This window comes from Candoia aspera, chromosome 1 (genome assembly GCF_035149785.1).
Source record: "Candoia aspera isolate rCanAsp1 chromosome 1, rCanAsp1.hap2, whole genome shotgun sequence".
Taxonomy (NCBI): domain Eukaryota; kingdom Metazoa; phylum Chordata; class Lepidosauria; order Squamata; family Boidae; genus Candoia; species Candoia aspera.
The window spans coordinates 165684130-165698932 of NC_086153.1; the positions used below are offsets into that span (position 1 = coordinate 165684130).

The 14803-nt window shown below is 41.5% G+C and overlaps 1 protein-coding gene across 1 annotated transcript in view; it reads left to right on the forward strand.

Annotated features, from left to right (window-relative positions):
* COL4A1 (collagen type IV alpha 1 chain) overlaps window positions 1–14803 on the forward strand; it is a 147699-nt gene that overhangs the window by 124763 nt on the left and 8133 nt on the right. Inside the window, exons 42-50 of the mRNA XM_063317784.1 lie at window positions 3587–3772; window positions 4135–4268; window positions 6993–7065; window positions 7716–7787; window positions 7994–8122; window positions 9410–9508; window positions 10263–10475; window positions 10951–11128; window positions 12083–12197. Coding sequence (XP_063173854.1) covers window positions 3587–3772; window positions 4135–4268; window positions 6993–7065; window positions 7716–7787; window positions 7994–8122; window positions 9410–9508; window positions 10263–10475; window positions 10951–11128; window positions 12083–12197 — 1199 coding nt within the window. The remainder of the gene's footprint in view (window positions 1–3586; window positions 3773–4134; window positions 4269–6992; window positions 7066–7715; window positions 7788–7993; window positions 8123–9409; window positions 9509–10262; window positions 10476–10950; window positions 11129–12082; window positions 12198–14803) is intronic.

Genomic DNA, 14803 nt, shown 5'->3' on the forward strand with positions numbered 1-14803 from the left:
CCTAGTGACATGCAGGAAGTTCTGAACCTGAAATATCTCAGACTGGAATGGCCACTTTGAGTGTTCTATGCTCAAAACAAAACATGCATGTTCTCAGAATGCTGTTTTGAGCTTGGCACAAAATCTGTGATTTCTTTCCATGCTCGGAACAAAACTTAGCTTTGGAGCTTTGCTTAGAGTGTTCCATGTGCTATGGTTAGACTTTTGTAGCTCTCTGTTCCACCCCCAATCAAACCTGCACAGCAGTGGGGAGTGCTGGCTGCTCTCAGCTTAGCCTGAATGGAGGACCGGGGGATCAACCCCAGAGCCAAGCAGCAGTTCCTCCACCACATGGTCAGGACTGGAGTGCTCTTGCGGAAGGCCCTCTGCGACCAGAGAGAGAGGACCAGGACTGCTGCATCACCACCAACTGACTGACCAACTGTCTGACCAAATAACAGGAAAGTCATACTGCGATGGCTGCTGGAGCTTCTTTCGCTGGTGTGCATCTGGGAACCCCCCCCCCCCCCGCCCCTGCCCCATCCCACAGCTTTTGGTTTTGCTGTAGTTTTGATTTTAAAGCAGCATGATGTTCCTAGTTAGATGAAGAGAGAGTCACTCACCCCCTCCTTTCTTTTGAATTCACCCATATTTACAGTTTGAAAAGGATATTCCCCACCACCACCACCACCACCACCGCTGCCATCATTCCTCCATTTAAGTGGCTTGTTTATTTGGGGAAAGTTAATTCTTCTAATGTGTGACATTTTGTGTATACTACTACTGATAACACTGCTGGGCTGTCTTCAAGGGCATACCTAGCTTTTTCTTTTGAAACCAAGACTTGCCTTTATGGCTTTCCCCAGCCTCCCCTTGAGAGCTAGCTGCCCTCTCCTCCAGAAACCTCCAGAAACCACGACTGGGAAATGTAAGTGCTCATGTGAGAGGGATAATCAGAAATGACCTAGGCAAGATATGCTGGTCAAGGAGAAAGAGGCTTAATTCTCCTAAGATGCCCCCTTCTGCAGCAGCAACAGATCAAGCTCCGCCTACCCTGACCCCTAATCCCTCTGGACGTCTCAAACCAATAGAACTGGACCTGCTGCTGAAATGATTACTTGAGCAGCAAGAGCAGGTGTTAGGCCTGACATAACAAGGAATGCAAGATGTCTCCTCATTCTTTCTGCACTTGAAATGCTTTTCCTTGCAATGAAGCTCTTAAGGATAGAGAAAGCTGCACTGAGCCAGGTTCTGTTCTTGGTTCTTTTCTCCTGGGTGAATTCCAGGAGAACCTGGGCGCTAAGCATCACAAAGCCCTGACCACCAACCATACTGGGGTCATGCTTCAGCAGAAGCCTTTGGTGATGTCCAAATATTTATGCTTGCCAGTCTTTGTGGTCCAAGGATGAAGGGTGCATTTTCAGCAATGACAGTCTGTCTTGGTGGAAAGGCATTCTGTTTGTGGAAAAATGGATGATAGGAGGACAAGTCATATCCAGGAGGAAGAGGCTGGATTTCTCCAGGTTTAGCAGCCACAGCCAGAAGCCCAGTTCCGACTTTGGATTTCTCAAGCATGCCAGCCTCATGCAAGGATAGCATATGGTACATTGACAGGGATAAGAGAGACTTAATATTATTCAGACAGTAGGACAGAATCTACTTCTGTTTTGAGTAGCCAGTGCTCAAATCTGGGTAGACCTGCTAATAGCCGACTTGCATGTTTCTTTTCCACCAGCCAAAGTCCTGAGCAGCCATTGTTCGCATCTGTATGCTGACTTTGTGGAGCAACTTGACTTTAAAATGAATTTCCCCCTGTTGGACTTAAATTACTAGTAGTTGGAGGGGAACTAAGGGCTAGCCTCTTACTTCATTCTCCATACCATTGGCAGCAGCCATCCATTGTCTATTCAAACAATGAAAGGTGAATGGTGTTCCTTAGATACCAACTTACGTTGGTCCTACTTACAGCCAGTCACTGATTTATATAAGTCATAATAGAATGAGTCGCTGGCTTACATCACCTGAATGATTCATCCTAGATTAGGACCAATTCAGTGAACACTTGAATGATACCACTGTGGTCTCTAATCATTGTAACCCCTGAGTTGCCCATGAGAAGAAAAACCCATGGATTCAGCCACCCACCACCATTACACAATTCCCCATCCATTATTGTGCCTGTTCTCATAACCCATTTCCCTTCATTCATGGTTGGTGATGATGTTGCTTGGCCTCCATCACCAATGTGACTAGGTGAGATAGGACAGACTGGTTCTGAGACCACATACAGGCCATTCTATATTATCTGCCCAGGGGAATTCTCTGGGCAGTAGACTCTAGCCAAGAGGGAAAATCTGCTCACAGGTTCATGCTACTGCCTTTAAAAAAACAAGGCAGTCTTTTGCAATGGGAAGGTTCATCTGGATGGGTTGTGTGTGTTTCTGTAAAAGTAATCAGCTAAATGCAAATAGAAGAAGGTAAATTCAAAACTTGTTTAGTGCAGTATAAATGATGATGATGGTGTTGATGATAATGAAAAATGTGTGATGTTCTGTGTTTCACATACAAGTGTTACTAATGCGATTAAGGTTTTGTAAGTTGTAAATTCAAAACTAGTACCATGTTGGCATGGTTAAACCTATAAACTCTGCTGGATGTTTCATCCACTTCTAAAATATGTTTAGATTTCCATCAAAATTGTGTTGTTTTCTCTTTTTTAATCTTAATTCTTCCACGCACTCCTTGACTACGTTCCTTCTCATTATTTTTTTCTCAGGTTATTCAACAGCTTTCTCACAAATTTTTTTATAGCAATCATTCCCCTTATTGCATTTTTCCCATCCACAACCTCTTTCACAACTTTGTTCCACTAGCATTCTTTTTCATACTTCCCATTATCGTAACTCCATACATTAATACTGTAGCACTCCAGAACATTCTTCTTTCACTCTGTTCCAAGCAACATCCACATCTTCTTTACATCCATTTTCCATTCATTCAGTGGGGAGATTAATTTTTTCCTAATACTTTTTCATACAGGACTCACATTTTTATCTTCCTGCAGTCATTCTATTGAACGTTTTCCCCCCACGTCTTTCCTTTTCTTCCATATCCATTTTTCTCAATTAAATTCACAGATTCCCCACTTAAAATTTAACATAGATTCTGACAGTACCAGATTTTCTTCCCATAGCTTAAGGTATTAGTCAAACTAAACTGTTTATCTTGGAGAGTTTTTTCTTAGGAAAATTAGTAGTCATGCCAGCTAGCTGCCTCAAGTTTTAACTCTCTCTTTAGCATCACCATTATTATTTTGTATATATTCTAAGTAGTGCTTAGGCCAGAATCAGTTAGCCTTAACAGAGCAGAAAGCTTAAAGAAGAGGTGAACCCATTCCTCATCCCCCTGCTTAATGTCAAAACTTTTTGTAGGGCAAGCTCAGATCACTTTTGATCCCTATGAAATTATAATAATGCAATATCTTTGTTAGTGTCATTTGACTAAGTACAGTATGTGGATATTCTTCTTAGGGATCAACTTGGGCATTAAATGTTGTTGAACTAGGAATATTTCATCTAACCACAAAGCCGGCTCTTTTCAATCTTAGGTCCTAAAGGAAATGTGGGCTCTCCAGGAAGTCCAGGAAGTCCAGGAATTCCTGGTACAAAGGGAGACATTGGATTTGTTGGTCCCCAAGGTCCCCAAGGCCAACCAGGCATCCCTGGGTTACCAGGGAAGTTTGGTGAGGGGCCCAAGGGTGACCGGGGACCCCAAGGGCAACCTGGGCTTCAAGGTAAGATATTTGTCCATTCTAGACAAACTGGCCATCCATAAAATGACTGTTTTATTTTTAAATAAGCTTGACTGAATCTTTATAAATACTACCTGATAAATACTACCCTAGAGAAGAAGCAGGATTTTCTGTAATGGTCACAGTGAAGCTATAGATAATTTCCCTGTTACAGCATTTTTGTTTGTTACAAATTCGTGAGTAATAGATAAATTAATGGTCAAATTCAGTCATATGACTGAAACATTATTTATTATTCCCAAGCACAGTCTTTGTTTTATGGAGGGTAACAACAAGCTACACTCAAACTTGTTTTCTTGCAAAATAAATCTGGTCAATAAATACTTTTCTCCATGTCTACTTAGGGCTTCCTGGGCCTCACGGATCTCCAGGGGTTTCAGGATTAACAGGAGAAAAAGGAGAAAAAGGAAACCCAGGTTGGCCAGGAGCACCTGGGAAAGCTGGACTCAAAGGTGACAAGGGATTTCAAGGAATCTCTGTAAGTTAATGTTAGAACAATGATGGATTTTTCTACAATAGCTACACATAACAATGTAATTGCACATTGCACAAGCAGTTCATTATTTTCAGTTAATGGATGTATACATTTTATTTCAGAGCAAGATACTCTGAGTCAGACTGATAATACCTAAAAACATACTTCACCAAAGCCAAAACTTTTCATGGATGCGGAGACCTTTCACATGCACACATAGCATGGTCAAAACCTAGGGTACGATGGAGTCAGGTGGCAAGGCTTTTCTTGCTTTGGAATGGTTCCACTTTTTCACTGACAAAAAAGGCTTTCAGAAAGAACAGTTCACAGAGGATCATGCGCAGCCCTACAGATTATTTTTCTCACCCATTGCTTGCTTTGACTTTTAGGACAGACAGATCATATATTCTCTTCTTTTCTTTGCCGTATTCTTAATCAAGTCAGAGCTTCCATCAGTGATGGAAGAAACTTGGTAGAATGCAGAAGAATGCATTTCAAGAGCGTATTTTCTACAATTTACTTACCAAGAAACACACACAAATTAAATTAATCTTCTAGCTTTCATATCAAGGAAAGCAAATTTGAATGCTTACATAAAAAATATTGAGGAGGTCCTTCCACAGGACCAGGCAAGCCACTTCCTAGTCTTTGAAAGAATATTGTCACTGGAACAGAAAGCAATGACTCAGTCTGAATCCCTTTATCAACTGTTTGATAAACATCATTTCTTTGCAGAGACAGTAATGGATCATATCAGTGTACTATCAAGGATGCTCCTGTGGTTTTATTTACTTTATTGGGAAGGGGGAACAGAAACTCACCAACAATGAATACATTATGTCAGCGTGAAAAGAAGTGCTTTAAGGTTCCAGCAGCTTCATTTTGAGCCTCAGTAGCTCATTTGGTCTTTGCTAGAGCCAATTACCTCTGAGTGAAAAGCCTTGGATCTCTTTATTGGTGACTCTCCCTGCAGTTTTCCTTGCTTATACACAAAACCGTCTATAATCATTACATTTAATGTTCCAATTGAGGAACTAAAGGCCATTATTTGTTACCAGTGGGCCTGTTTGCTGGACTCTTCAAGTTGGACACCTTTGCTTCTGTTATGTCTTCCTTTTGCAAGCAGATACATCAACAGATAATTTAAATCCATCCCCTCATTTTAGCAAGTGATTGTCTGGTGATGGAATTGCTTTTGGATATCCGATATGATGTTAGATTCCTCCAAGGAAGGAGGAAGAGCATTGCTGCTGCCGTAGTAAGCTCCTTCTCTTCAATGGATGAAATGTTGGCAAACCACCTCACAGCAGCCAGTTTGCTTGGGCTGGGAGGGTTGAGAATCAAAGGGGTACTTCTAAGCTATAAGGAACTGACTGGAGTATTTTTGCATCTGAGTGCTTGTGAGCTGTAAGATTTTCAGCCTTCTGCCACCTATCAGCAGAGCATATTATTAGCTATATCATACATTTGGTTGAGGATCAAGCAACATTTCCTATTTTTTCTCATACCTCAGTTTAAGCTACTCTGCTTAGTTAAAAACACCTACAGCTTACTTAGATTGGAGAAATTTCTCAATTTTCAGCTGCTTGGCAGATTAGGCAGGATTGGCTCCATGGCTTTTGTTCCTTTTACCCCGCTTGTTCTGAGCGTTGATCCCAATGGACAGGAATAACAGATAACAAATAAAGGGGTAAAAAGAATTTTTAAAAACCCAACGAATAAAAAGAATAAAACCATTAAAAAGTGAAGAACATCAGAGAGCTTACATTCAGAGCTGCTCATCATTCACCATCTTAAATTCCCCCAGAATTTAAACTCAAGTTTAATTGTTTATTTCAAATTTCAATTTGGGCTACCTGGAAATGGCAGGTACTCCAAAATCCCCATAGAAATCTCTCACACAGAGGGCTGTGGCAGCAAATGCTTTCTAATTAATTAAGGAGCATGGCAATATATCTTCCAAATATCACATGTGGTGCTGCAGGTTAAACCGCTGAGCTGCTGAGCTTGCCAGTCAGAAGGTTGGTGGTTCGAATCCGCGTGACGGGGTGAGCTCCCGTTGCTAGCCCCAGCTCCTGTCAACCTAGCAGTTCAAAAACACGCAAATGTGAGTAGATTAATAGGTACCGCTTCGGCGGGCAGGTAATGGCGTTCTGTGTAGTCATGCCAGCCACATGACCACGGAAGTGTCTACAGACAAACGCCAGCTCTTTGGCTTTGAAACGGAGATGAGCACCGCCCCCTAGAGTCAGACACGACTGGACTTAATGCCAAGGGAAACCTTTACCTTTACCTATCTTTCTTCACTGGCCACAATCCTGAAAATGGGTAAGTTTTTTCCAGTCAGAGAGTACATGAGGATAATTTCAAGAAACATACCTATCAGAATAAGGTGTAATAGAAATCCATACAAAAATACTCCTGGTCTGTAAAGCTGGATTTGAAGGGATCCAGATAATCTTGTCACCTTGCCTAGCATGCAAAGTGGTGTGGAATGTTCTAATATCTCTTTGTCATGTTATTTGAGGGCTCATTCTCTCTGGTTTTAATTCTTTGGATATGAGCTGAAGCCACTTGGTGACATCTTTGTTATTATGTGTAACTCTCATTTTCTCTCTCAGTTGGAAGGACTGTATCTGAGATGTATATTGCTACTTTAAATAATTATCCATACTTCTATCAAAACCACTTAAGTGCCAAAACTGAGGGTTCGTTTGTCTTGTCCAGGGCAATGCTGGTTTCCCTGGAACTTCTGGTCAGAAAGGTGACATGGGACCTCCTGGAGTTCCAGGTCCCCAAGGTATGAGAAAAAGTATTCATTTTCCTTGGATTTTGTGCCACGTAAAGAGAAAATACTGTCCCTGTTGATAATATTGTGTTTCCGAATCTTTTGGAAGGGAAACAGCTGCTCCGGCTTTACCAGAAATGGCCCTGCACTGTTCCAATACCATTGGAAGTGTCCCAAGCTTGAAATGGCTTAAAACAGGACTCGTTCAGGCTTAGAACGCTTCTGCGACAGCCACAGCAACATCAGAACACCTGCAGTACTGGTGGAACATTTCAAATTTGGAACATTTTAAATCCCCCCTATTTGAGGTCATGAAACGTTTTGTTTGAAATCTACGTACTAAGACAAATATAGCAATTGTTGTAGCTGTGAGGCATGAAACGCCACATACTGTTTCTCAGGCCTTCATCTTATGAGAAGAAAAAAAAAGCTTTTCCCCTCTTACCTTAAGCAAATGAAAAGAAAGCCAATGTTGAGAAGATTAAAAGGAATGAACACATGCAGTTTATAAAAATGAATAAAGAAAAATCAAGAAGTATTGGGTAATAAGGATAAAATCAGTGGGACTGAGTTCGCATCTTTTGGTATGTTAGGATGAAGAATTAAACACAGATAAATGAAGAGCTTCACATAGTATCAATGAAGGTTTCCTTTTTTCCTAGGTCTAAAAGGTTCTTCAGGTTTACCTGGATCCAAGGGAACACAGGGTGACCAAGGGTTTCCTGGAGCTAAAGGTACGTGACGGCATTTTTGATTTCAGACTTGATCATTTTGAAAAGAACTGTGTTACTGACAAAGAGCCAAAATAGCTTGGTGAAATCCAGCCAATCTCTTCTTTATATCATATCCAAGTCCCACAGAAGATGTCCTGCTGGCCCTTTTATCTTTGCTGGCATCTGTGTACATTGGCTTATTGTGCTCCCTGCTTTATCTATGCCAGGTTTGCCAGGCCCACCAGGTCCTCCAGGCCCTTTTCATCTTCTGAAAGGCGAACCAGGCCTACCTGGTTCCTTAGGTCCTGCTGGCCCCAAAGGATTTCCTGGTTTTCCAGGACCAAAAGGACAACAAGGTAAAAGGATGAAGCTTGAGATCACTTCTTTATATAATTGGGAATAATATCTCTTCTTCTGCCCGATGTCTTACATGTCTTTCCTCTAAATCCAGAGCCTTTTAGTAGGCTTTGTAAATTGTATAGCTGCTTTGATACAACAGTGCATTGTTATAAAGTTATATTTTTGTCATAAAGATAGCTTTGTTATGCTATATTTTTGTGACACCATGATAGCAGTAATACTTTATTAGAAAGAAGAAATAAAATCTTGCTTACATTTTTCTGGCCCACAAGGCACCAGATATAAAAAAGGGCGTGTTTTTGCATGGTGGAAGGCTATATATTACCCACACATTGGTGTTCATCCCCCTATCCCTTGGAGTAGTGAAGGGGGAATGACAGAGGAATGTAACTCAGGTAGCAGGAAAAATAATCTGCTAGAATGTGATAAGCAATGACCAAGTTATGATTTCCAGAGATTATAGTTGCTGATGAAAAGCTAGCATAAAAGAGGCCTGATACTTTTTTTTCTTCGGGAAGAAAGTGTAGGGTTCACATTTTAATATACATCTAATTTGTACCTCCCAAGCAAATTAGAATCTGATAATTCTTCCAATTCACATACCATTCTTCAGATTCACATGATTTTTGCAGTGTCGTTTACCTTTAAATACATATAGCATGCTGAAACAGACACTGCAGGAGGAAAATGCCTCCATGATGTTACATTACCTCCTACCAACACAATTGTTAATTTGCCAAACACGGGGACACTCTAATAACCTCTACTGAACAAACCACCTTATCCAGGCATCTTGAATGCAACAATACTGAACTTCCAGAATTCCCTCTGCTGCACACAGCAGTTGAAATCCTCTTACACTAGTTATATTTATGCATACTACTATATTGCCAGTAAGTACACTTTTGGCACTTAAACAAAGGAGACCTACTATTGCAAAATTATCCAGATAGCCTTTTGAAAAGTCAACTTGCATCAGTAGTGGAGTTATAACCATTTAAGATGTCCCTGCTTAACTGTAGAGATTCCCCAGTGCTATGGAATTTAACAGTGATGTGTCTACAAGACACACTGATGCAGAGGACATGCACTCAGTTCTAGGTATTCTTGCCAGTGAAAATGAAGCATAAGGTTGCACTGAATGAAGGAAGAAGGTGGGCCTCTTGTGCTCCTTAAGATAAGAGCACTGATTTGCCCCAGTGGAGGCTTTATTATCATCATTCCTATTCTTCATGACAGGAATTGCATAAATGAATGGTGACTGTGCGTTTTCATTTCAATAGGTGTAACAGGACTTCCAGGTTTGGATGGCCCCTCAGGAATGCCAGGATTTGATGGCACACCTGGTCAGAAAGGAGAAAGTGGCCCTGTGGGTCCCCCAGGCAAGTCTGATCATATTACTTAGTATTCTCCAGTAAATTCAGTGAAGGGGGCTTTAAAATGATAAACTTTAGGGAAAAGTCAATTTTCAGGAAAAAACAGGTTGTTAAGAAATTGGTGGGGTGGCTTACCTTTTAAACCAAATCAGTCTTAGGTCTTTGGATCTGAGAGCCAGTATTCCCCCCACCCCAGCGCAGAATAAATAACAACATTTCAATCCTAAACTGGCACTGTCTTTGTAGAAGGGGCCCTTGAACTTGGAGGCAATCTAGGGAAGGCAGCCAGAATGCCTGCAAATATGCTCAGAGGCTGTGCAACACTCCCCTCTGTGGAAGGTGTAGGATGACTAAAGAAGAACCAAGACTGCAAGGAATGGCAAAGATTGAGCTGTACTTGGACAGAATTCCATATAGTAGAATTTAAGGCTGAAATTGTCTTGGCTTCCTCCCCAGGAATGTCATCTCACCTATATGAATGGAATGAAGCAAAGTTTTAATCCTTGGGTCCAGTCCTGTTCTCCACCTCTGTAATAAAAGAAAATCTCTGTACCATTTAAACACATTCTGTTTTTGGTGATCTGACCTACATTAGATCATATTCCAAGATAAAACTGGGAATTTATAAAATTAGGAATTTGTAGAAATTCTAAAATGTACTAGGGCTTCCTCGATAATAACTGAACCCAAATCATGCCATGAAGTTAGGGATATAGTTCTCTTTACACAATGTCCGTTCACTTAACTTTCTTTCTTGTAGGTCCTAGAGGCTTTCCTGGTCCACCTGGTCCTGAAGGCATGCCAGGGTCAATGGGTCCACCAGGCAGTCCCTCTGTGGCTCATGGTTTCCTTGTGACCAGGCACAGCCAAACCACAGAAGAGCCCTTCTGTCCATTTGGGACAAGACTCATGTTCTATGGATATTCTTTGCTTTATGTACAAGGCAATGAACGGGCCCATGGTCAGGATTTGGGTAAGCAGGCATAGAATGAATCCTATAAAATGAGCATGTTTTGCAGTGAGATGGATTATATCAGCACAGGGCAGCATTTTATGCTAAATCTTTCTAACTCACTCCTACAGGGTTTCATCAATTGTTGCATAAGGATGGCAGAGAAATAGATTTGGTTCATATATTTCTATAAATTTACTCAATCCATCCTTCTGTTTATGAGCCATTCATATTTGCAAACTTCATGCTTTTCAGATTTTTGTAATGTAAAAAATAAATACAAAAATGTATATATATCAATGAAAATTGCACCCAAAAGCATATATGAAAAGGAAATGTGCACAAAATATGCTATGCATACACTCAGCCCTGCCACAACCACCACATAAAGAACATTTCCTGCCTAGCCCTTTCATACATACGTGGTTGTATCTTTCTATATATCTCAGTGTTACATAGGATGAGGGAGGTTAACCTTTCACTTTTGGTTTTTCAGGTTCCGCTGGAAGCTGTCTACGTAAATTCAGCACAATGCCTTTCCTATTCTGCAATATTAACAATGTCTGCAATTTTGCCTCGAGAAATGATTATTCTTACTGGTTGTCAACCCCTGAACCCATGCCAATGAGCATGGCTCCTCTGACAGGAGAAAGCATCAGACCTTTCATCAGCAGGTAAGCACTAGAGTTACCTGAGGAATTCTTGGCCGATTCATGTGTCCAAAAAACTGATCCCAGACTAATATCAGATCAGATGGCAGATTTTGCATTTCTTTCAGTATTGGAACCATCATGATAGACAGCTGTAAAAAGTTATCATGTGTTTAAAAATCTTAGTTTGGACACTATTTCTAGTTGTTTTTGAAGATGGGGCTCTATCTCTTGATCAGTGGGAATTCATTTTCCATAAGATGATACTTAAGGAAGATCTGTCTTTTATTCCTAAGGAAAACTATTTATCAGAGGTCATAGTTCTAATGGTCCTTTTGTCTGAAAACTGACTATGCAGAGGAAAAGAAAAAGATTCCATCTTGCTCCTATTTGATATGAGAAACTTTGTCAAGGGTCTCTTTGTTCCTTTCCTTTCCTGGAGAATTTTCTTCATCTTTTTTTTTCCCCCTTTGGTAAAGATTTCTCCCTCAAAACGTTCAGGTACAGGAGGCATTACGTTGCCTACAGTAATCTGGAGCGTTAGGATCAAGCGTTCCATTTCTGCAGCCTTCTGTAACACTGTATTCCCCAAGGAAATTTATATGACGGTTATTTGGATTTCCTTTGACATCACATCTAAATATTGCAGGTGTATTTTTTCTTTTATGGTAGGCAATGGCTTCTCCATCTTCAGAGGTCAGCTCCTAGTAACAGTTACAGAAATGGTTTATATGTTTCTGCCCTGTATTTGCAGTAGCGTGGTTTATTTCCCAACATGCATCTTCTCAGCACTGAAGATTGTAAACCCACTGGCATGGCTTTCATGCTGGCTGGACCTCTGCTGTTGCTATCTGAATGGAAAAGGAACGAGCTGGATTGAACGTACCCCAGCAGAGCCACACTTGCAGTTGATGGCTTGTAGGAATGGAGGGTGAGAGACTGTCTAACCTTGCAATGCTTATGTCGCCCCCTTCTTAGGTGTGCTGTGTGTGAAGCTCCTTCTATGGTGATGGCAGTTCACAGCCAAACGGTTCAAATTCCACCATGCCCAGAAGGCTGGAACTCTCTGTGGATAGGCTACTCCTTTGTGATGGTAATGTGCACTGAGTTATAGTTCACATCACAAAGCAAAAGCAGCTGCGTTGATCATTTTTAAAAAAAAAATCCCGAATGCATATAACAATACTTCTGTTGGGTCAGCTGAGGGTTTATAAAGAATTGCAAGCTTTCTAAGTTTCCAAGAGCTCTTCAATTTGGGAAGAAAATTAAATCAGGGAGGAAAATTGAAAATCAAGGGTGGGGGGGAATCAGAGGAGGATTGTGGCCAATGTTTACAACCATTTCTGCTCCATCTCAGATTCTAGCTTTTAATGGAACACTGGAAGGTCTGCAAATATGCACAGTAAGTTCCTTTAGATATTGAAGTGGTATTAGGGTCCACAAACACTTCCAAAACTTATTGGAAGATAGAAATGACCAAATTATAATTGATTCTCATAACTGGAGATATAAAATCCAGATGTTAATGTCAAAACTATTTCCATTTTTCTGATTCCCACAGACAGCATTTTTCCAATTCAGGAACGATGTCTCCCTTTGGAACCAACAGGGTGGGTCTATCTGATAGAGGAGCCACCCTTACTCCCCAGGGCTAATGAGCAGAACGGTTGGGTCTGGCAGAAGTGGAAGGAGAGGAGAGGCAACTGCAAACCCTGAAGTTCTGGATCTAGAACGGAGTCAGGAACCATTTGTGTGCCTCGTTTACACACCCTTAGTAGGGTTAGAGGGTTTTTTTCCATTAGTGTTTTGTTTTGCTCAGGATCTCTCCCTTTCTCCCCTCCCACTGGGGTTTGTCACATTAGCCTTATCTACCCAACCAAAAGGAGACAAGTCATAAGCAGTAATGCTCCTGCAGCTATCCCTGCAGCTGCAGAAAATAACAATAGGACAAAGAGAAAAAATCCAAGCATCTTTCCAAGACTAAATCAGACATAAGAATAAACAAGGCACACAAATGGTTCCTGACTCCGTTCTAGATCCAGAACTTCAGGGTTTGCAGTTGCCTCTCCTCTCCTTCCACTTCTGCCAGACCAAAAGCCCATCTCCTAGGAAATCCAAGGTGGCTCACAAGCATCCTAGAAGAGAAGCCAAACCAAGAATGAAACTGTGGAGAAGGCAAGTGTGATGGTTGCCTTATTCCCAAAGAAACACAGACTCACTAGTTAGGGCTAAGGATTTCTGGTTTATTGGGAAGAGAATGCATACACGAAAAAAGACGGGAATGAGCACATGGCGTGCGAGGTATCCGGTAAATACCTGCGGTGCGGACCTGATCCTTCCCCACCCCCTATTGTCCCAAAGTCCTGATCCGGAGTCTTGATGGGCGATCAGGGTGCGATTCCGGAGTCTCGATGGGCGATCAGGGGGATTAGCGCTGATTGCCTCTGTCCTCTTCCTGTGTCTGGAGCAGGTGTGTCCCCCGTGGTAATGCAGAGATGTCAGGGAGATAGGGTGACAGCTTTTCAGGTCAGGACAAAGGTATGGCTCCTTTGTCCTTTATTTGTATTTGTCTTTAAGTGTTTGTGAGATTATCACTGATTCCTTCCTCCTTCCTCTCCTTCCCCGGGAAGGCATGTTCCCCGTTGTGATGTATGTATACATCGCAACGGGGGACATGACATACAAGGGACTTGTCTGCCTCGCTGGGCTCAGGCTCATTGATTCTGAAAAAGAAAGAGAGCTTTTTGAGGACAATCATGATTCACCTCAGCCTTGCCTTTTCCTTCATAACTGTTTCTGAAACTGTTAGAAGTATGCAGGGCTCTGCAGTTCTCACCAGGACAAAGCAGACTTGAGATGGAAAACAATTCAGGTGCTTGGCAAGGAGCTAAAGCAGTGTCTCTGAGTCATGGGTTTCCTAACTTCTTTGATGATTGTGTGCCAGCAAGTCAGTGTTGACTATTAGCTGCCATGCAGATGGACCTCAGGAGGATCTGGCCCCAGCCTGGCCCTTCAAGTCTCCCAATGATACACTCATTACCACTGTAACTGAGTCCATCAGTCTTGCTGCCAGTCATCTTCTTCTCTTTCCTTCCAGCTTTCCCAGCACTATGGACTTCTCAAGGGATCCCAACCCCTAGCAGTCCATTTTCCTGGATCATCTGACCAAGTGTTGAAATTTGAATAGGCAGCATCTGACAGTGTTTTCATAACATTTGTATGTTATATTAATATCATACAGGAATAGATTGTACTCCCAACCTTATGCAGTCATGGTGTTTTTCAAGGTTCCAGTGCTAGATATTTGGTAGCAGCCCTTGCCTCTACCGCCATCATCCATCCTAAAGGAGAAGGAGCACTTTCATCTGTGCAATAAGAGAGTTAAAAGGAAAAGGAATTTGGGGCTTCTGTTATAAGTTTCAGAACATCAGATACAGACTGGTTTTGCAAAAGAATTCATATGTGAGAACAATAAATGAGCCTGGAGTCTGTTCTTAAACCCGTTAAGGATAGTTTCAAAAATATTTTTCTACCATAGTTTTTATGTATCATTCTTCACTAGATGCCATTCAGTTTGGTGTTAGAGCTATTCCTGCTAACATGGCAGCAAGAAGAACTATTTTGCTTTAGATCTGGGAGGTAGAGCCAAGTTCCCAAGCTAGAATAGAAGGATCTTCTTTTACAAAAAATAAGCTTTTT